The following is a 24176-nucleotide window of genomic DNA, read 5'->3' as shown; positions in this document are numbered from 1 at the left end:
TCAACAGCCATACAGGTCACACTGAGGGTGGCCGTATAAACAAGTTTAACACTGTTACAAATATGCGCCACACTGTGAACCCACACCAAACAAGAATGACAAACACATTTCGGGAGAACATCCGCACCGTAACACAACAGAACAAATACCCAGAAGCCCTTGCAGCACTAACTCTTCCGGGACGCTACAATATACACCCCCCGCTACCCCTAAACCCCCCCCCCCCTCTGCCCACCCCAACCTCCTCATGCATGTCCCAAATTCCAAGCTGCTGTTTTGAGGCATGTTAAAAAAAAAAAATGCAGTTTGTGACTTCAATAATAAATATGGCAGTGCCATGTTGGCATTTTTTTTCCATAACTTGAGTTGATTTATTTTGGAAAACCTTGTTACATTGTTTAATGCATCCAGCGGGGGCATCACAATAAAATTAGGCATAATAATGTGTTCATTCCACCATTAATTCCCATATATTCCCATTAATTCCCCATCAATTTCATATATTCTTATTAATTCCCCATTAATTCCCATATATTCCCATTAATTCCCCATTTTTACCCCATGCTCCTCATGCTCTCTCAGGGAGAGCATGTCCCAAATTCCAAGCTGCTGTTTTGAGGCATGTTAAAAAAAATAATGCACTTTGTGACTTCAATAATAAATATGGCAGTGCCATGTTGGCATTTTTTTTCCATAACTTGAGTTGATTTATTTTGGAAAACCTTGTTACATTGTTTAATGTATCCAGCGGGGCATCACAACAAAATTAGGCATAATAATGTGTTCATTCCACCATTAATTCCCATTAATTTCCCATCGATTCCATATATTCTTATTAATTCCCCATTAATTCCATACATTCCCATTAATTCCCCATTTTTACCCCATGCTCCTCATGCTCTCTCAGGGAGAGCATGTCCCAAATTCCAAGCTGCTGTTTTGAGGCATGTTAAAAAAAAAATAATGCACTTTGTGACTTCAATAATAAATATGGCAGTGCCATGTTGGCATTTTTTTCCCCATAACTTGAGTTGATTTATTTTGGAAAACCTTGTTACATTGTTTAATGCATCCAGCGGGGGCATCACAATAAAATTAGGCATAATAATGTGTTCATTCCACCATTAATTCCCATATATTCCCATTAATTTCCCATCGATTCCATATATTCTTATTAATTCCCCATTAATTCCATACATTCCCATTAATCCCCCATTTTTACCCCATGCTCCTCATGCTCTCTCAGGGAGAGCATGTCCCAAATTCCAAGCTGCTGTTTTGAGGCATGTTAAAAAAAAAAATAATGCACTTTGTGACTTCAATAATAAATATGGCAGTGCCATGTTGGCATTTTTTTCCCCATAACTTGAGTTGATTTATTTTGGAAAACCTCGTTACATTGTTTAATGCATCCAGCGGGGGCATCACAATAAAATTAGGCATAATAATGTGTTCATTCCACCATTAATTCCCATATATTCCCATTAATTTCCCATCGATTCCATATATTCTTATTAATTCCCCATTAATTCCATACATTCCCATTAATTCCCCATTTTTACCCCATGCTCCTCATGCTCTCTCAGGGAGAGCATGTCCCAAATTCCAAGCTGCTGTTTTGAGGCATGTTAAAAAAAAATAATGCACTTTGTGACTTCAATAATAAATATGGCAGTGCCATGTTGGCATTTTTTTCCATAATTATGAGTTGATTTATTTTGGAAAACCTTGTTACATTGTTTAATGTATCCAGCGGGGCATCACAACAAAATTAGGCATAATAATGTGTTCATTCCACCACTGTATATATCAGTGTCGGTTGATATCGGAATATCGGATATCGGCAAAAAAAGCCATTATCGGACATTTCTAGTCCCAACTAGATTGTCAGTTAAGTCATGTACAAATCTACCTCTGCCTTCGTTTTGCTAACAAAGTGCATTTTATTATTGTTATTTGGAGATTGAAACAATTTATTTTCAATTACAATATTAAAACGCACGAGAAATACAAGTTTATTGCATTTGAAAAGCTATTCACGCATTATTATTATGTATTATCGTTACATCAGTGGTTAATTTGGTCTCATAAATATAATGGCAATAGTATCATTTATCGTCAATATATCTAGCTACTACTCTACTGTGTACAAATCCCACAAGCAGTGAAGTTGTCAGGTTGTGTAAATGGTCAATAAAAAGAGAATACAACAAATCCTTTTCAACTTATATTCAATTGAATAGACTGCAAAGACAAGATATTTCATGTTCACACTGAGAAACTTTCTTTTTGTTTTTTTCTGCAAATATTAGCTCATTTGGAATTTGATGCCTGCAACGTGTTTCAAAAAAAGCTGGCACAAGTGGCAAAAAACCCAGAAATTGAGTTCAAATAATACCCTTTTAACCCAGAAAATGGGTTGGTGTATGTAAAAAAAAATAACTCCAAAATCTAACTAAATACTAGCAACCCATAAATTGGGTTACAAAAAAATAACCCAGCATTTTTTAGTGTGTGGGGAGGCTCTCAATCCAAATTTTAGTTTCTTCTGCTTGAATTTTTGACCACTCCTCTTGACAAAATTGGTGCAGTTCAGCTAAACGTGTTGCTTTTCTGACATGGACTTGTTTCTTCAGCATTGTCCTCTGGGCAGGCCATTCTAAAACCTTAATTCTAGCGTGATTTAGCCATTCCTTTACCACCTTTACCCAAAAATGGGTCACTCATTGGAAAAACAACCCAAAATGGTGCATCATTTTGAAAACCCAGAAATTGAGTTCAAATAATACCCTTATAACCCAGAAAATGGGTTGCTCTTTGAAAAACAACCCAAAAATGGTGCATCATTTTGAAAACCCAGAAATTGAGTTCAAATAATACCCTTTTAATCCAGAAAATGGGTTGGTCTTTATAAAAAAATAACTCCAAAATCTAACTAAATACTAGCAACCCATAAATTGGGTTACAAAAAAATAACCCAGCATTTTTTAGTGTGTGGGGAGGCTCTCAATCCAAATTTTAGTTTCTTCTGCTTGAATTTTTTCTGCAAATATTAGCTCATTTGGAATTTGATGCCTGCAACGTGTTTCAAAAAAAAGTTGGCACAAGTGGCAAAAAAGAGTGAGACAGTTGAGGAATGCTCATCAAAGACTTATTTGGAACATCCCACAGGTGAACAGGCTAATTGGGAACAGGTGGGTGCCATGATTGGGTATGAAAGCAGCTTCCATGAAATGCTCAGTCATTCACAAACAAGGACGGGGTGAGGGTCACCACTTTGTCAACAAATGCCTGAGCAAATTGTTTAAGAACAACATTTCTCAACAAGGAATTTAGGGATTTCACCATCTACGCTCCGTAATATCATCAAAGGGTTCAGAGAATGTGGAGAAATGGCTGCACGTAAGCGGCAAGGCCAAAAACCAACATTGAATGCTCGTGACCTTTGATCCCTCAGGCGGTACTGCATCAACATTCTCAGTGTGAACATGAAATATCTTGTCTTTGCAGTCTATTCAATTGAATATAAGTTGAAAAGGATTTGTTGTATTCTCTTTTTATTGACCATTTACACAACCTGACAACTTCACTGCTTTTGAGGTTTGTATGATTGGCGGTCTATGTGCCCTGGGATTGACAAAAGGTCCATCAAAAGGTCCGCTGGGATAAGCTCCATCCTGCCCGTGGCCCTGAAAGGATGCATACATACCTGTGGTAGCAGAGTGCAGGCTGGCTCCTGTGCAGTAGGCCTCAATCACTCTCAGGATCTGAGCATCCTCCTCCAGAGCCACCGTGCCTGCACACAACACTTCCATCAGTCCCACGCATCCATACTTGCCAACCCTCCCGGAGACTCCCGAAATTCAGCGCCTCTCCCGAAAACCTCCCGGGACAAATTTTCTCCCGAAATTCTATTGTGGGAAATGCTTTCCCACAATATAAACAGCGTACCTGCCCAATCATGTTATAACTGTAGAATGATGGAGGGCGAGTTCTTGGGTTTCTTATGTGGGTTTATTGTTAGGCAGTTTCATTAACGTCCTCCCATCGCAGCAACAACACACAACGTTTTCGTCTACCGTAAAGCAGTTCGTCTGCCGTAAACAGCAATGTTGTGACACTCTCAAACAGGACAATACTGCCATATAGTGCATTTGATGAGAGCACTTTTGTGCGTGCCACACAGCAATGCATCATCAGAGAGGGTGTTCAGCATGGTTCGAAAAATAGTGACAGAGAATAGAACAAGGATGGACAATTCAACCCTTAACTCATCAATGAGTAGATGAGTGTTATGTGTGTGTATATGTGTAAATAAATGAACACTGAAATTCAAGTATTTATTTTATACATATATATATATATATATATATATATATATATATATATATATATATGTGTATATATATATATATATAATAAAATAAATATATATTTATAGCTAGAATTCACTGAAAGTCAAGTATTTATTGTATATATATATATATATATTTATATATATATATATATATATATATATATATATATATATATATATATATATATATATATATATATATATATATGTATATATATATATATAAAATACTTGACTTTGTGAATTCTAGCTGTAAATATACTCCTCCCCTCTCAACCATGCCCCCCGCCCCGCCCCCCCACCTCCCTAAATCGGAGGTCTCAAGGTTGGCAAGTATGCACTCATCACTTCCATCAGCCGTGACTTTTACTAGTAAGGCGTAATCTAGTGAATGACTTTTATGTACATTAGAGCAGGACAATTATGGCAAGGATAATAATCCTGATTATTTAGATGGATTTTCTAATCGCGATTAATAACACCATTATTCATTTATTTACAAACCTAAGTATTTATTCTACCGCCAAAACTCAACGTTATATATAAATACAAAAAAACTGACATAAATTACAAATACTTCTTCTTCTTTTGGCTAATGGGACTCCTGAGGCAGCAGACATGTACCGACAGGCCAAGCGGTGTGCGGCTTCAGCGGTCGCGGAGGCAAAAACTCGGACATGGGAGGAGTTCGGGGAGGCCATGGAAAAAGACTTCCGGACGGCTTCGAAGCAATTCTGGACCACCATCCGCCGCCTCAGGAAGGGGAAGCAGTGCAGTGTCAACACCGTGTATGGTGGGGATGGTGCTCTGCTGACCTCGACTGCGGATGTTGTGGATCGGTGGAGGGAATACTTCGAAGACCTCCTCAATCCTACCAGCACGTCTTCCTATAAGGAAGCAGGGCCTGGGGAATCTGTGGTGGGCTCTCCTATTTCTGGGGCTGAGGTTGCTGAGGTAGTTAAAAAGCTCCTCGGTGGCAAGGCCCCGGGGGTGGATGAGATCCGCCCGGAGTTCCTTAAGGCTCTGGATGTTGTGGGGCTGTCTTGGTTGACAAAACTCTGCAGCATCGCGTGGACATCGGGGGCGGTACCTCTGGATTGGCAGACCGGGGTGGTGGTTCCTCTCTTTAAGAAGGGGAACCGGAGGGTGTGTTCCAACTATCGTGGGATCACACTCCTCAGCCTTCCCGGTAAGGTCTATTCAGGTGTACTGGAGAGGAGGCTACGCCGGATAGTCGAACCTCGGATTCAGGAGGAACAGTGTGGTTTTCGTCCTGGTCGTGGAACTGTGGACCAGCTCTATACTCTCGGCAGGGTCCTTGAGGGTGCATGGGAGTTTGCCCAACCAGTCTACATGTGCTTTGTGGACTTGGAGAAGGCATTCGACCGTGTACCCCGGGAAGTCCTGTGGGGAGTGCTCACAGAGTATGGGGTAACGGACTGTCTTATTGTGGCAGTTCGCTCCCTGTATGATCAGTGCCAGAGCTTGGTCCGCATTGCCGGCAGTAAGTCGGACACGTTTCCAGTGAGGGTTGGACTCCGCCAAGGCTGCCCTTTGTCACCCATTCTGTTCATAACCTTTATGGACAGAATTTCTAGGCGCAGTCAGGGCGTTGAGGGGATCTGGTTTGGTGGCTGCAGGATTAGGTCACTGCTATTTGCAGATGATGTGGTCCTGATGGCTTCCTCCGGCCAAGATCTTCAGCTCTCACTGGATCGGTTCGCAGCCGAGTGTGAAGCGACTGGGATGGGAATCAGCACCTCCAAGTCCGAGTCCATGGTTCTCTCCCGGAAAAGGGTGGAGTGCCATCTCCGGGTTGGGGAGGAGATCTTGCCCCAAGTGGAGGAGTTCAAGTACCTCGGAGTCTTGTTCACGAGTGGGGGAAGAGTGGATCGTGAGATCGACAGGCGGATCGGTGCGGCGTATTCAGTAATGCGGACGCTGTATCGATCCGTTGTGGTGAAGAAGGAGCTGAGCCGGAAGGCAAAGCTCTCGATTTACCGGTCGATCTACGTTCCCATCCTCACCTATGGTCATGAGCTTTGGGTCATGACCGAAAGGACAAGATCACGGGTACAAGCGGCCAAAATGAGTTTCCTCCGCCGGGTGGCGGGGATCTCCCTTAGAGATAGGGTGAGAAGCTCTGTCATCCGGGGGGAGCTCAAAGTAAAGCCGCTGCTCCTCCACATGGAGAGGAGCCAGATGAGGTGGTTCGGGCATCTGGTCAGGATGCCACCCGAACGCCTCCCTAGGAAGGTGTTTCGGGCACGTCCGACCGGTAGGAGGCCACGGGGAAGACCCAGGACACGCTGGGAAGACTATCTCTCCCGGCTGGCCTGGGAACGCCTCGGGATCCCCCGGGAGGAGCTGGACGAAGTGGCTGGGGAGAGGGAAGTCTGGGCTTCCCTGCTTAGGCTGCTGCCCCCGCGACCCAACCTCGGATAAGCGGAAGAAGATGGATGGATGGATGGATGGATGGATATATATATATATATATATATATATATATATATATATATATATATATATATATATATATATATACATATATATATATGAAATACTTGACTTTGTGAATTCTAGCTGTAAATATACTCCTCCCCTCTTAACCACGCCCCCCGCCCCGCCCCCCCACCTCCTGAAATCGGAGGTCTCAAGGTTGGCAAGTATGCACTCATCACTTCCATCAGGCAAGGATAATAATCCTGATTATTTAGATGGATATTCTAATCACGATTAATGGTAAATGGTAAATGGGTCGTACTTGTATAGCGCTTTTCTACCTTTTTTTTAAGGAACTCAAAGCGCTTTGACACTATTTTCCACATTCACACACTGATGGCGGGAGCTGCCATGCACGGCGCTAACCAGGCCCATCAGGAGCAAGGGTGAAGTGTCTTGCTCAAGGACACAACGGACGGGACGAGGATGGTAGAAGGTGGGGATTGAACCAGTAACCCTAGGATTGCTGGCACGGCCACTCTCCTCGCCACGCCGTCCCCTATAACACCATTTATACATTTATTTACAAACCTAAGTATTTATTCTACCGCCAACGTTATATATAGTTACAAAACAAACGGACATAAATTACAAATAAACCACAAAAAATTGAATAATAATAATAAATATAAAAGAAATACATTTAAATAACAATAGCAATGTAAAACAATACAATTCACTTTTTCCTTTTAATTGGGTTTTAATTTACTTTTTGACCTTTTACACTTATTTTTTTACACTTTTGTGCCAAATAAAATGTAATAAAACATGTGTATTAAAGTGCAATAAATCTTTAGACCAGTAGTTCAGGTCAAAGCATATTCATTGTGTCAATAAGTGTTTTAAGTACATTATGCCCAGGTACTTTTTGGAAACTTTTATTTTGTTAGCACTGATTAGTTCAACATGTCCTGTGGTTATATTTCATGCATTTTCTCATTCAAATCTCATAAAGTCACTCCTGTTGCTTTTAAGTCCAGAAGCAAATGGCCGTTAAAATAAAAAAAATAAAAAAAAAGTCCTACTTTTCCTGGTGTGGAGCTCGTCATCAGAAGGCTTCCTCTCCTTCTTCCTGTTTCCAGGCAGGAACTTCTTGATGGGCCGTGGGCTCTTGCTGGAGTCCTGGAGGAGCAGGGACACAGTCAGAGACCCTCAGTCATGTCACACTGCGCTGGAAGACCAAGGCTGCACCCAACAGTCACCATGGAGGTCAAAAAGAAAAGCAGCAAGAACACGGCAGGAGCAGGACAACAAAAGGCATAAAACAGGCATAAAACAGGCATAAAACCTTCTCAATCAAATCATTTGTCCTGCACGTTATCACCTTACATCTGCTTAAGTCCAGTATCATTTCATACTTCCTCCAAACTAGACCTTTGGACTTTGTACATCCTGTGACGTCACCGGATTATCCATATATGGTATGAATTAGGGTTGTACTAGTATAGTATCGCAGTACTAAACAATCAAAACTGGCAGAGGAGCATGTTGGGCAGCGCACACACACAGAGTACTTACAAGCAGACACAGTGTGTAGACAGAAAAGGGAGAATGGACGCATTTTGGTGTAAAAAGTCAAGATGAAGGTGAAGTTTTAACACTGAAACACCCTCAGGAAGAGCTGCTTTAACACATGCAACTAACATCCATCCACAGTGTTTTAGCTACTTCTAAATCACTGATCCTGGTCTCCATGGCGACAAAGTAAGTTTCTTACAAGTATCATTATCACTGGAGAACGAGGAACGGCTAAACATGCTTCACTACACACCGTAGGAGGATACAATAGCTCACCACCGTCACAATGTAAACAAACGCCATGGGTGGATCTACACCTGACATCCACTGTAATGATACCAAGTACAATAGTCGATACTACTATGATTACATCCATATTTTTTTACTGTCACAAAATCTTTTTTCCTTTTTTTTAAAATGTATATAATGTTAATAAAGTCAGTAAATATGTCCCTGGACACATGAGGACTTTGAATATGACCAATGTATGATCCTGTAACTACTTGGTATCGACATGATCCATACCTAAATGTGTGGTATCATCCAAAACTAATGTCAAGTATCAAAGAAGAGAAGAATAAGTGATTATTACATTTTAACAGAAGTGTAGATATAACATGTTAAAACAGAAAACAGGGCGACACCTACCCTCTACATCAGTATTTTTTAACCATATTATTATTGGTTTATTAGGTATTATATTTTATTGTATGATCCTGTAACTACTTGGTATCAGATCCATACCTAAATGTGTGGTATCATCCAAAACTAATGTAAAGTATCAAAGAAGAGAAGAATAAGTGATTATTACATTTTAACAGAAGTGTACATAGAACATGTTAAAACAGAAAACAGGGTGACACCTACCCTCTACATCAGTATTTTTTAACCATATTATTATTGGTTTATCAGGTATTATATTTTATTGTATGATCCTGTAACTACTTGGTATCGACATGATCCATACCTAAATGTGTGGTATCATCCAAAACTAATGTCAAGTATCAAAGAAGAGAAGAATAAGTGATTATTACATTTTAACAGAAGTGTACATAGAACATGTTAAAACAGAAAACAGGGCGACACCTACCCTCTACATCAGTATTTTTTAACCATATTATTATTGGTTTATCAGGTATTATATTTTATTGTATGATCCTGTAACTACTTGGTATCAGATCCATACCTAAATGTGTGGTAGCATCCAAAACTAATGTCAAGTATCAAAGAAGAGAAGAATAAGTGATTATTACATTTTAACAGAAGTGTACATAGAACATGTTAAAACAGAAAACAGGGCGACACCTACCCTCTACATCAGTATTTTTTAACCATATTATTATTGGTTTATTAGGTATTATATTTTATTGTATGATCCTGTAACTACTTGGTATCGGATCCATACCTAAATGTGTGGTATCATCCAAAACTAATGTCAAGTATCAAAGAAGAGAAGAATAAGTGATTATTACATTTTAACAGAAGTGTACATAGAACATGTTAAAACAGAAAACAGGGCGACACCTACCCTCTACATCATTATTTTTTAACCATATTATTATTGGTTTATTAGGTATTATATTTTATTGTATGATCCTGTAACTACTTGGTATCAGATCCATACCTAAATGTGTGGTATCATCCAAAACTAATGTCAAGTATCAAAGAAGAGAAGAATAAGTGATTATTACATTTTAACAGAAGTGAAGATAGAACATGTTAAAAGAGAAAACAGGGCGACACCTACCCTCTACATCAGTATTTTTTAACCATATTATTATTGGTTTATTAGGTATTATATTTTATTGTATGATCCTGTAACTACTTGGTATCGGATCCATACCTAAATGTGTGGTATCATCCAAAACTAATGTCAAGTATCAAAGAAGAGAAGAATAAGTGATTATTACATTTTAAAAGAAGTGTACATAGTACATGTTAAAACAGAAAACAGGGCGACACCTACCCTCTACATCATTATTTTTTAACCATATTATTATTGGTTTATTAGGTATTATATTTTATTGTATGATCCTGTAACTACTTGGTATCACATCCATACCTAAAAGTGTGGTATCATCCAAAACTAATGTCAAGTATCAAAGAAGAGAAGAATAAGTGATTATTACATTTTAAAAGAAGTGTACATAGTACATGTTAAAACAGAAAACAGGGCGACACCTACCCTCTACATCAGTATTTTTTAACCATATTATTATTGGTTTATCAGGTATTATATTTTATTGTATGATCCTGTAACTACTTGGTATCGACATGATCCATACCTAAATGTGTGGTATCATCCAAAACTAATGTCAAGTATCAAAGAAGAGAAGAATAAGTGATTATTACATTTTAACAGAAGTGTACATAGAACATGTTAAAACAGAAAACAGGGCGACACCTACCCTCTACATCAGTATTTTTTTTAACCATATTATTATTGGTTTATTAGGTATTATATTTTATTGTATGATCCTGTAACTACTTGGTATCAGATCAATACCTAAATGTGTGGTATCATCCAAAACTAATGTCAAGTATCAAAGAAGAGAAGAATAAGTGATTATTACATTTTAACAGAAGTGTACATAGAACATGTTAAAACAGAAAACAGGGCGACACCTACCCTCTACATCAGTATTTTTAAACCATATTATTATTGGTTTATTAGGTATTATATTTTATTGTATGATCCTGTAACTACTTGGTATCAGATCCATACCTAAATGTGTGGTATCATCCAAAACTAATGTCAAGTATCAAAGAAGAGAAGAATAAGTGATTATTACATTTTAACAGAAGTGTACATAGAACATGTTAAAACAGAAAACAGGGCGACACCTACCCTCTACATCAGTATTTTTTTTAACCATATTATTATTGGTTTATTAGGTATTATATTTTATTGTATGATCCTGTAACTACTTGGTATCAGATCAATACCTAAATGTGTGGTATCATCCAAAACTAATGTCAAGTATCAAAGATGAGAAGAATAAGTGATTATTACATTTTAACAGAAGTGTACATAGAACATGTTAAAACAGAAAACAGGGCGACACCTACCCTCTACATCAGTATTTTTTAACCATATTATTATTATTGGTTTATTAGGTATTATATTTTATTGTATGATCCTGTAACTACTTGGTATCAGATCCATACCTAAATGTGTGGTATCATCCAAAACCAATGTCAAGTATCAAAGAAGAGAAGAATAAGTGATTATTACATTTTAACAGAAGTGTACATAGAACATGTTAAAACAGAAAACAGGGCGACACCTACCCTCTACATCAGTATTTTTCAACCATATTATTATTGGTTTATCAGGTATTATATTTTATTGTATGATCCTGTAACTACTTGGTATCGGATCCATACCTAAATGTGTGGTATCATCCAAAACTAATGTCAAGTATCAAAGAAGAGAAGAATAAGTGATTATTACATTTTAACAGAAGTGTACATAGAAAATGTTAAAACAGAAAACAGGGCGACACCTACCCTCTACATCAGTATTTTTTAACCATATTATTATTGGTTTATTAGGTATTATATTTTATTGTATGATCCTGTAACTACTTGGTATCAGATCCATACCTAAATGTGTGGTATCATCCAAAACTAATGTCAAGTATCAAAGAAGAGAAGAATAAGTGATTATTACATTTTAACAGAAGTGTACATAGAACATGTTAAAACAGAAAACAGGGTGACACCTACCCTCTACATCAGTATTTTTTAACCATATTATTATTGGTTTATTAGGCATTATATTTTATTGTATGATCCTGTAACAACTTGGTATCAGATCCATACCTAAATGTGTGGTATCATCCAAAACTAATGTCAAGTATCAAAGAAGAGAAGAATAAGTGATTATTACATTTTAACAGAAGTGTACATAGAACATGTTAAAACAGAAAACAGGGTGACACCTACCCTCTACATCAGTATTTTTTAACCATATTATTATTGGTTTATTAGGTATTATATTTTATTGTATGATCCTGTAACTACTTGGTATCGACATGATCCATACCTAAATGTGTGGTATCATCCAAAACTAATGTCAAGTATCAAAGAAGAGAAGAATAAGTGATTATTACATTTTAACAGAAGTGTAGATAGAACATGTTAAAAGAGAAAATAAGCAGATATTAACAGTAAATGAACAAGTAGATTAATAATCCATTTTTACAGTTTGTCCCTCATAATGTGTAGAAAATAATAGGTGTATAAATGACACAATATGTTACTGCAGACTAATTAGGAGTCTTTGTTTGTTTACTTACTACTAAAAGACAAGTTGTCTATTTTATTTAAGGACTAAATGACAATAATAAACATATGTTTCATGTACACTAACATTTGTTGTTACAATAATGACATTTTTTGTGGTCCCCTTTATTTAGAAAAGTATCGAAATACATTTTGGTACCGGTACCGGTACCAAAATATTGCTATCGGGACCACCGTCCTTTAATTTTTTGATGGGGTTGCAGTTTCCATGTAATTGAACACATACTCACCAAGATAATGAAAAAAATAAACAAACAGCTGATCAATGAATTATTGATTATATATAGTAAATATTGAATAAAGTCAACAACTTGTTAATATTTTGTCTCAAAGTGCATTCATTCCTCCCGTAGCGCCTTAAAAAGCTGAACAATGCGACTGTCTAAAAGGGTAAAATGATGTGATTAGGTATGGAAGATGTTAGCATTATACAGTTGTGCTCATAAGTTGACATACCCTGGGAGAACTTATGATCTCTTGGCCATTCTTCAGAGAATATGAATGAAAACACAAAAACCTTTCTTCCACTCGTGCTTAATGGTCGTGTGAAGCTATTTATTGGCAAACAACTGTGTTTACTCTTTTTAAATCAAAACGACACAAGAAAGTACCCAAATGACCCTGATCATGAAAAATGGGCTGCATGGTCGAGTGGCCAAAAAGTTCAATTTTGGTCTCATCACTCCAAATTATTTTGTTCCAGAAGTTTTGAGGCTTGTCTCTGTGCTGTTTGGCCCTAACAATTATATGGTGAAATTTGCGGACGATACCGTGCCCCTAAGCCTTCTACACAAGGATACGGACCCCTCTGTGTACCAAGACGAGATAGACCTATTTATAAGGTGGTGTGACACAAACCATCTTATTTTAAATGTGACCAAGACACAGGAAATGGTTTTGGATCCGAGGAAAGTGACTGACCATGAGCCAGTGGTCATCAAAAATCAGGAAATCACCCAGGTATCCTCATAAATATTTAGGGGTTCATATTGATAATCTTCTCTGCTGGAAGACACATATTGACAAACTGTGCAATAGACTGCAACAGAGGCTATATTTTTTGCGAAGATTAAGATTGTACGGCGTAAGCAGCCATATCATGATGATTTTCTACCGTGCCATTGTAGAGAGCATCATTAGATACGGGATCACCTCATGGTTTGGCAACCTAACCGTTAAGCTAAAAAGCAAACTGGCCGGCATGCATAAAACGGCAATGAAAATCGTAGGGAGGAAAGAATATGAGCCTATACAGAGCATCTATGAGCAGGCAGTTAGGAAAAAAGCTAAGAAAATTATTTCCAACTCACAACACCCACTCTTTCCTGAATATGGAACCCTGCCATCAGGGAGAAGACTCCGGGTCCCACTATGCAAATCTAACCGCCTTAAATTATCATTTGTCCCAGCCTCCATTAAGCTGACCAACAATGTGCAATAGAATTTTAATACATAGGTTAGCACTTTTTTAGCACATAGCACTTTAGCACATAGCACTTTAGAACTAAGCACTTTAGCACACAGCACTTTATCCATGAGCTCTAGTGCAATGCACATTGGTACTTTATCTTTATCTCCATACTGTAGATTTTATGCCTACATCAAAGTGCCACCTATGTCTATCAAGCTCCATGTTCTGATGTTTAAATGTTAGTTGTATGGTTGTGGTTGTGTCTGTGCTTGTGTTTTTGTTCTGTTGTTTTTGGGTATGTTAAGAAAGCAATGATGCACTGTGCCCAAGACAAATTTCCCCGCGGGGACAATAAAGTTGAACCTTGACCTTGACCTTGGCGTAATGTAAGCAGGATACTTTGTGACATTTGCGCAGAAATGGCTTTCTTCTGGCGACTCGACCATGCAGCCCATTTTTCTTCAAGTGAAACAGCCACACCACAATTTTTCAGAGAGTCCTGTATTTCAGCTGAAGTTATTTGTGGATTTTTCTTTGCATCTCGAACAATTTTCCTGGCAGTTGTGGCTGAAATCTTTGCCGGTCTACCTGAATCCCTCATTTCCCACTTCTTCATCAGCGTTTGAACACTGCTGATTGGCATTCTCAATTCCGTGGATATCTTTTTATACCCCTTTCCTGTTTTATGCAGTTCAATGACCTTTTCTCGCAGAATTATTTTGCCTTCCCCATGACTCAGAATCCAGAAACATGTGCGCAGCACTGGATGAAAGATGCAATGGTCTGTCAGAAGCCCAGAAACTCACTGACCTTTTATACACACACATTCATTACAAAGAAACATGTCACAGGTGAGGATTGGAACCTTGATTAGCCATTCAAACCTGTTTGTGTCAACTTTTGTGCATGTTATCAGATCAAAGTCACTGGGGTATGTCAACTTTTGATCAGGGTCATTTGGGTACTTTCTTTTGCCATTTTGATTTAAAAAGAGTAAACACAGTTGTTTGCCAATAAATAGCTTCACACAACCATTAAGCATGAGCGGAAGAAAGGTTTTTGTGTTATCATTCATATTCTCTAAAAGAATGGCCAAGAAATCATAACTTCTCCCAGGGTATGTCTTATAGTCTTGAAACAATTAATACAGTTCTTGTTTTGACAGACAGGCCATCAGCTTCTGTTGTTTTGTTTTGCTTTTTGAACAAAGCGAGGGACATTTATCACAGGAAACATAGAATACAGCACACATGCAAGCTTGTACAGGAAACCACAAAAAGCCAGGCGTGATTGTTCTCACACACACACACACACACACACACACACACACACACACACACACACACACACATAGTTGTGGTCAAAAGTTTACATACACTTGTAAAGAACATCATGTCATGGCTGTCTTAACTTTACAATCATTTCTATTTTTGTGCTAAATGTGTTGCTTTTCTGACATGGACTTGTTTCTTCAGCATTGTCCTCTGGGCAGGCCATTCTAAAACCTTAATTCTAGCGTGATTTAGCCATTCCTTTACCACGTTTACCCAAAAATGGGTCACTCATTGAAAAGCAACCCGAAATGGTGCATCATTTTGAAAACCCAGAAATTGAGTTCAAATAATACCCTTATAACCCAGAAAATGGGTTGCTCTTTGAAAAACAACCCAAAAACGGTGCATCATTTTGAAAACCCAGAAATTGAGTTCAAATAATACCCTTTTAACCCAGAAAATGGGTTGGTGTTTGTAAAAAAAACAAACTCCAAAATCTAACTAAATACTAGCAACCCATAAATTGGGTTACAAAAAAATAAACCAGCATTTTTTTTGTGTGGGGAGGCTCTCAATCCAAATTTTAGTTTCTTCTGCTTGAATTTTTGACCACTCCTCTTGACAAAATTGGTGCAGATCAGCTAAACGTGTTGCTTTTCTGACATGGACTTGTTTCTTCAGCATTGTCCTCTGGGAAGGCCATTCTAAAACCTTAATTCTAGCGTGATTTAGCCATTCCTTTACCCAAAAATGGGTCACTCATTGGAAAAACAACCCAAAATGGTGCATCATTTTGAAAACCCAGAAATTGAGTTCAAATAATACCCTTATAACCCAGAAAATGGGTTGCTCTTTGAAAAACAACCCAAAATGGTGCATCATTTTGAAAACCCAGAAATTGAGTTCAAATAATACCCTTTTAACACAGAAAATGGGTTAGTCTTTATAAAAAAAATAACTCTAAAATCTAACTAAATACTAGCAACCCATAAATTGGGTTACAAAAAATAACACAGCATTTTTTTAGTGTGTGGGGAGGCTCTCAACCCAAATTTTAGTTTCTTCTGCTTAAATTTTTGACCACTCCTCTTGACAAAATTGGTGCAGTTCAGCTAAACGTGTTGCTTCTCTGACATGGACTTGTTTCTTCAGCATTGTCCTTTGGGAAGGCCATTCTAGCACCTTAATTCTAGCGTGATTTAGCCATTCCTTTACCACGTTTACCCAAAAATGGGTCACTCATTGAAAAGCAACCCGAAATGGTGCATCATTTTGAAAACCCAGAAATTGAGTTCAAATAATACCCTTATAACCCAGAAAATGGGTTGCTCTTTGAAAAACAACCCAAAAATGGTGCATCATTTTGAAAACCCAGAAATTGAGTTCAAATAATACCCTTTTAACCCAGAAAATGGGTTGATGTTTGTAAAAAAAAATAACTCCAAAATCTAACTAAATACTAGCAACCCATAAATTGGGTTACAAAAAAATAACCCAGCATTTTTTTTAGTGTGTGGGGAGGCTCTCAACCCAAATTTTTGTTTCTTCTGCTTGAATTTATGACCACTCCTCTTGACAAAATTGGTGCAGTTCAGCTAAACGTGTTGCTTTTCTGACATGGACTTGTTTCTTCAGCATTGTCCTCTGGGCAGGCCATTCTAAAACCTTAATTCTAGCGTGATTTAGCCATTCCTTTACCACCTTTACCCAAAAATGGGTCACTCATTGGAAAAACAACCCAAAATGGTGCATCATTTTGAAAACCCAGAAATTGAGTTCAAATAATACCCTTATAACCCAGAAAATGGGTTGCTCTTTGAAAAACAACCCAAAAATGGTGCATCATTTTGAAAACCCAGAAATTGAGTTCAAATAATACCCTTTTAACACAGAAAATGGGTTGGTGTATGTAAAAAAAAATAACTCCAAAATCTAACTAAATACTAGCAACCCATAAATTGGGTTACAAAAAAATAACCCAGCATTTTTTAGTGTGTGGGGAGGCTCTCAATCCAAATTTTAGTTTCTTCTGCTTGAATTTTTGACCACTCCTCTTGACAAAATTGGTGCAGTTCAGCTAAATGTGTTGCTTTTCTGACATGGACTTGTTTCTTCAGCATTGTCCTCTGGGAAGGCCATTCTAAAACCTTAATTCTAGCGTGATTTAGCCATTCCTTTACCACGTTTACCCAAAAATGGGTCACTCATTGGAAAAACAACCCAAAATGGTGCATCATTTTGAAAACCCAGAAATTGAGTTCAAATAATACCCATTTAACCCAGAAAATGGGTTGGTCTTTATAAAAAAATGACTCCAAAATCAAACTAAATACTAGCAACCCATAAATTGGGTTACAAAAAAAATAACAAAATTGGTGCAGTTCAGCTAAATGTGTTGCTTTTCTGACATGGACTTGTTTCTTCAGCATTGTCCACACGTTTAAGTCAGGACTTTGGGAAGGCCATTCTAAAACCTTCATTCTAGCCTGATTTAGCCATTCCTTTACCACTTTTGAGGTGTGTTTGGGGTCATTGTCCTGTTGGAACACCCAACCGCGCCCAAGACCCAACCTCCGGGCTGATGATTTTAGCTTGTCCTGAACAATTTGGAGCTAATCCTCCTTTTTCATTGTCCCATTTAAAGCACACGTTCCATTGTGGGAATTTTTCCAGTTCAACAAACAACTTTGTTTTTTTGTCCTGATTAAGAGGAATTATTTGACGGTTGAAGTGGGTTGAAAAGTAGTCGCCGGAAAAAAGGGTGGAAATAGGGCTTTAGCAAAACCTGGAATTCTGGAAAATCCTGGAATTTTTTTGAACTTGGAAGAATGATAGTTTGAATGTCCAGGATGAGTGGAATGTGTTGAAGGTGGAATGGTTGGAATGGGTTGAAAAATGTGGAAATTGGAAAAATGTCCCATTCATTTTGAATGGGGAAAAAATGTCCCTGAAAACTGGGAATTCTTAAAAATCCGGGAAACGTGTTTTAAATCGTTGAAGGAGAGCACACAATTTTGAAAATGTTGAATATTTTGGAGTTGGAACGGTTTGAATCGGATGAAAAATTGTGGACCTTTGAAAAATGTCCCATTGATTTGAATGGGGATTTCATGAAAATGTGTGAATTTTGGGAAAAGCGGGAATTTTTTTTTTTTTAGAAAAATGTTAAAAGACTTGAATTTAGAGGTTATCTTCCTTTTTTTTCATTGTCCCATTTAAAGCAGCAGTTCCATTGGCAGCAAAACAGGCCCAGAGCATAATACTACCACCACCATGCTTGACAGTATGGATGGTGTTCCTGGGATTAAAGGCCTCACCTTTTCTCCTCCAAACATATTGCTGGGTATTGTGGCCAAACAGATCCATTTTTGTTTCATCTGACCACAGAACTTTCCTCCAGAAGGTCTTATCTTTGTCAATGTGATGTCAGATGAAACAAAAATGGAGCTGTTTGGCCACAATACCCAGCAATATGTTTGGAGGAGAAAAGGTGAGGCCTTTAATCCCAGAAATACATTTTGGGAAACTCAAAACAGCCATGACATTATGTTCTTTACAAGTGTATGTAAACTTTTGACCACGACTGTACACACACACATATATATATATATACACACACAAACACTGAGAGAAGAAAGTAGAGAGGAATCTAACCTTACCTTCATGATATAAGACATCCTCTACACACAGGGAGTGGAGAAAGAGAAGAAAAAGTGCATGAAAATATGTCAGGAGAAGCACGTGATGAAGATGTAGACATTAATTATCACACACTAGCAACACCCTCCATGAGTTGTGTGGTGGGGAGAAGAGCAATGCATTGTGGGATTAGAAAAGAATGACTTTTGTGGGCTGCTTATAAAATAATGTTGGCTTGGAGTCATGCGAGTGGTTACATGCACATGCCAGAAGGATTCAGTGTCTCCAAATGCAAAAAGAGGAGCCAAATGTAAGATTTTTTCCAGGAAAATGAGAAAGGAAAATACAATGAATGATACAGTGTGTCTTTCGGCGCAGTATCATATCATAAAGGACATTTATTTACTCAACAGCAGAGAGTAGCAGGCATCTATTAAGGTAAAGGCATTTATTTTGTATCTATTTTTTCATACGAATAAAACTAATTAAATTAAATGTAATATTACATAATAATCATAATTATATTTGTATATTATTATTATTAAAAAAAATAATTTTGAAGTCTAATTAATTTTCCGTATAGGATCAATATTAGTAACCATATGTCTATACATTTAAAAAAAATAATATTCTAAAATGTTAAATAAATACATTTGCTCACAAGACTAATACAAAAATGTAATTTATGCATCCACCCATTTGTTAAAAAACTATTTTCTATTTCATGTGTAATATAATCCATAACATGGTGTGTCAAACTCGCTGACAAAAAGTTGGACACACCAAAAACCAGAGACATTAAGCTTAAAGACAGATAAGTTCTGCGCCAGATTATAGCTAAATAGCTCATTTCTATTGCAGTCCCTGGTTACCTAAATTAAAAATATACAAAAACATGCAATACAATTATACTATAGCATGTAATTAAATTAAGAAAAGTCATTGACACATACTTGTGCATTACAACCATCATAACACAGAGACAACCACCCCTCCTTTACATCGTAACATAGAGACAACCACCCCTCCTTTACATCGTAACATAGAGACAACCACCCCTCCTTTACATCGTAACATAGAGACAACCACCCCTCCTTTACATCGTAACATAGAGACAACCACCCCTCCTTTACATCGTAACATAGAGACAACCACCCCTCCTTTACATCGTAACATAGAGACAACCACCCCTCCTTTACATCGTAACATAGAGACAACCACCCCTCCTTTATATCGTAACATAGAGACAACCACCCCTCCTTTACATCGTAACATAGAGACAACCACCCCTCCTTTACATCGTAACATAGAGACAACCACCCCTCCTTTACATCGTAACATAGAGACAACCACCCCTCCTTTACATCGTAACATAGAGACAACCACCCCTCCTTTACATCGTAACATAGAGACAACCACCCCTCCTTTACATCGTAACATAGAGACAACCACCCCTCCTTTACATCGTAACATAGAGACAACCACCCCTCCTTTACATCGTAACATAGAGACAACCACCCCTCCTTTACATCGTAACATAGAGACAACCACCCCTCCTTTACATCGTAACATAGAGACAACCACCCCTCCTTTACATCGTAACATAGAGACAACCACCCCTCCTTTACATCGTAACATAGAGACAACCACCCCTCCTTTATATCGTAACACAGAGACAACCACCCCTCCTTTATATCGTAACATAGAGACAACCACCCCTCCTTTATATCGTAACATAGAGACAACCACCCCTCCTTTACATAGTAACATAGAGACAACCACCCCTCCTTTACATCGTAACATAGAGACAACCACCCCTCCTTTACATCGTAACATAGAGACAACCACCCCTCCTTTATATCGTAACAGAGACAACCACCCCTCCTTTACATCGTAACATAGAGACAACCACCCCTCCTTTATATCGTAACAGAGACAACCACCCCTCCTTTACATCGTAACATAGAGACAACCACCCCTCCTTTATATCGTAACATAGAGACAACCACCCCTCCTTTACATCGTAACACGAGGGCTGCAACTGACGATTCATTTGATAATCGATTAATCTGTCGATTATTACTTCGATTAATCATCGGATAAAAGAGACAAACTACATTTCTATCATTTCCAGTATTTTATTGGAAAAAAAACAGCATACTGGCACCATACTTATTTTGATTATTTTTTCTCAGCTGTTTGTACATGTTGCAGTTAATAAATAAAAGGTTTATAAAAAATATATATATATATTAAAAAAAAAAAAAAAATAGACAAAATTGCCTCTGCGCATGCGCATAGCATAGATCCAACGAATCGATGACTAAATTAATCGCCAACTATTTTTTTAATAGATTTTAATCGATTTAATCGATAAGTTGTTGCAGCCCTATTTTCGGTACAGTAAGAAAACAACAAAATATAAATTTTGGGTTATTTACTAAATTTGCAAAAATATTTTTCTTAGTGTAATATTTGATGTGAAGTAATGGGAACCTTGGATAGGTCAATAATTCATAATAACATTGATTTTTGATTCAATATTATGTTTTGAGCAATGACAGTTTGAAAGAAAAGAAAAAAAACAGCTTTGTTTTATTAGTCAACATTGCAACTTTTTCTAAATTACATTTAACCTTTAAGCTTTTTTACTTCACTTTTGTTTAGTATTTTTAGAATGTGCCATGGGCCTTTAAAACATTATCTGTGGGCCGCAAATGGCCTCCGGGGCACACTTTTGACACCCCTGCTATAGATAATAAAAAATTAAATGTGATAAATCTATGGATAAAAAGCAGAGCCTGGTGACGCATGCGCGTTTATCATACATAACTCTCTCTCTCTCTCTGTCTCTGCCCCTCCCTCACCAATGCTGCTGATTGTTTTGTTTTTAACCCCTTCTTAACCTTGAACGTACATTGAAAATACACGCAACCCTGACTCAAAATGCCGGACATTTGAGGCATTTAAGAAACTCCGCCGGGACAGCTCCGCAAAAGAGGACATGTCCGGTGAAAAGAGGACGCATGGTCAGTCTATCCTAGCCCGTTAGCTGCTAGCATGCCGTGTGTTGCGCCTCGGTGTGCATTGTTTACACAACGTGCGTTACGCTACTTAATATGTCCGTGTGGAAACTCGTTCGGTACACCTCCGAACTGAACCGGAACCCCCGTACCGAAACGGTTCAATACAAATACACGTACCGTTACACCCCTATTGGTAACACATGTATAACTGGTTAATAGTAACCTTGGTAACACATGTATACAGTGGGGCAAAAAAGTATTTAGTCAGCCACCAATTGTGCAAGTTCTCCCACTTAAAATGATGACAGAGGTCTGTAATTTTCATCATAGGTACACTTCAACTCTGAGAGACAGAATGTGAAAAAAAATCCAGGAATTCACATTGTAGAATTTTTAAATAATTTATTTGTAAATTATGGTGGAAAATAAGTATTTGGTCAATAACAAAAATTCAACTCAATACTTTGTAATATAACCTTTGTTGGCAATAACAGAGGTCAAATGATTACTATAGGTCTTTACCAGGTTTGCACACACAGTAGCTGGTATTTTGACCCATTCCTCCATGCAGATCTTCTCAAGAGCAGTGATGTTTTGGGGCTGTCGCCGAGCAACACGGACTTTCAACTCCCTCCACAGATTTTCTATGGGGTTGAGGTCTGGAGACTGGCTAGGCCACTCCAGGACTTTCAAATGCTTCTTACGGAGCCACTCCTTCGTTGCCCGGGCGGTGTGTTTGGGATCATTGTCATGCTGGAAGACCCAGCCATGTTTCATCTTCAAAGCTCTCACTGATGGAAGGAGGTTTTGGCTCAAAATCTCACGATACATGGCCCCATTCATTCTTTCCTTAACACGGATCAGTCGGCCTGTCCCCTTGGCAGAAAAACAGCCCCAAAGCATGATGTTTCCACCCCCATGCTTCACAGTAGGTATGGTGTTCTTGGGATGCAACTCAGTATTCTTCTTCCTCCAAACACGACGAGTTGAGTTTATACCAAAAAGTTCTATTTTGGTTTCATCTGACCACATGACATTCTCCCAATCCTCTGCTGTATCATCCATGTGCTCTCTGGCAAACTTCAGACGAGCCTGGACATGCACTGGCTTAAGCAGGGGGACACGTCTGGCACTGCAGGATTTGATTCCCTGTCGGCGTAGTGTGTTACTGATGGTAACCTTTGTTACTTTGGTCCCAGCTCTCTGCAGGTCATTCACCAGGTCCCCCCGTGTGGTTCTGGGATTTTTGCACACCGTTCTCATGATCATTTTGACCCCACAGGATGAGATCTTGCGTGGAGCCCCAGATCGAGGGAGATTATCAGTGGTCTTGTATGTCTTCCATTTTCTGATAATTGCTCCCACAGTTGATTTTTTCACACCAAGCTGCTTGCCTATTGTAGATTCACTCTTCACAGTCTGGTGCAGGTCTACAATTCTTTTCCTAGTGTCCTTCGACAGCTCTTTGGTCTTGGCCATAGTGGAGTTTGGAGTCTGACTGTTTGAGGGTGTGGACAGGTGTCTTTTATACAGATAACCAGTTAAAACAGGTGCCATTAATACAGGTAACGAGTGGAGGACAGAAGAGCTTCTTAAAGAAGAAGTTTCAGGTCTGTGAGAGCCAGAGATCTTCCTTCTTTGAAGTGACCAAATACTTATTTTCCACTATAATATACAAATAAATCCTTTAAAATTCCTACAATGTGAATTCCTGGATTTTTTTTTCACATTCTGTCTCTCACAGTTGAAGTGTACCTATGATGAAAATGACAGACCTCTGTCATCATTTTAAGTGGGAGAACTTGCACAATCGGTGGCTGACTAAATACTTTTATGCCCCACTGTAACTAGTTAATAGTAACCTTGGTAACAACAGCAGTTGAGTCCTTGAAGGGACTAACCTCCTTGTAGCCCAGGGCAGCGGAGGCCTTAAGGGGCGGCGCTGGGCGCAGGCAGCTGAGCGACCAGGGCTTGCTGGTTTTGGGCGGTTCCAGGGGCCCACGGCTGGTGCCGCTGAAGCTGCCGAGGTGTGACAAGTGGGTGGGGGCGCCCACCATGCTCAGTGACTTGCTCTCCACGCTCTGCGCCAAGAAAACGAGTCGGTGATAACGCTTTTACCGTCTTCACCTCCGTGTGGGCCG

At 38.6% G+C, this 24176-nt stretch overlaps 1 protein-coding gene across 1 annotated transcript in view; it reads right to left on the bottom strand.

Annotated features, from left to right (window-relative positions):
- arhgef6 (Rac/Cdc42 guanine nucleotide exchange factor (GEF) 6) overlaps nucleotides 1-24176 on the bottom strand; it is a 124075-nt gene that overhangs the window by 9053 nt on the left and 90846 nt on the right. Inside the window, exons 16-19 of the mRNA XM_061930193.2 lie at nucleotides 23937-24116; nucleotides 19030-19050; nucleotides 7885-7981; nucleotides 3710-3796 (exon numbers count right to left, since the gene is read on the bottom strand). Of these exons, the coding sequence (XP_061786177.2) occupies nucleotides 3710-3796; nucleotides 7885-7981; nucleotides 19030-19050; nucleotides 23937-24116 (385 nt within the window). The remainder of the gene's footprint in view (nucleotides 1-3709; nucleotides 3797-7884; nucleotides 7982-19029; nucleotides 19051-23936; nucleotides 24117-24176) is intronic.

This window comes from Nerophis lumbriciformis, linkage group LG36, assembly GCF_033978685.3.
Source record: "Nerophis lumbriciformis linkage group LG36, RoL_Nlum_v2.1, whole genome shotgun sequence".
In the NCBI taxonomy this organism is placed as follows: domain Eukaryota; kingdom Metazoa; phylum Chordata; class Actinopteri; order Syngnathiformes; family Syngnathidae; genus Nerophis; species Nerophis lumbriciformis.
The sequence above is the reverse complement of the archived record's forward strand: the minus strand, read 5'-3'. Positions and strand labels throughout refer to the sequence as shown.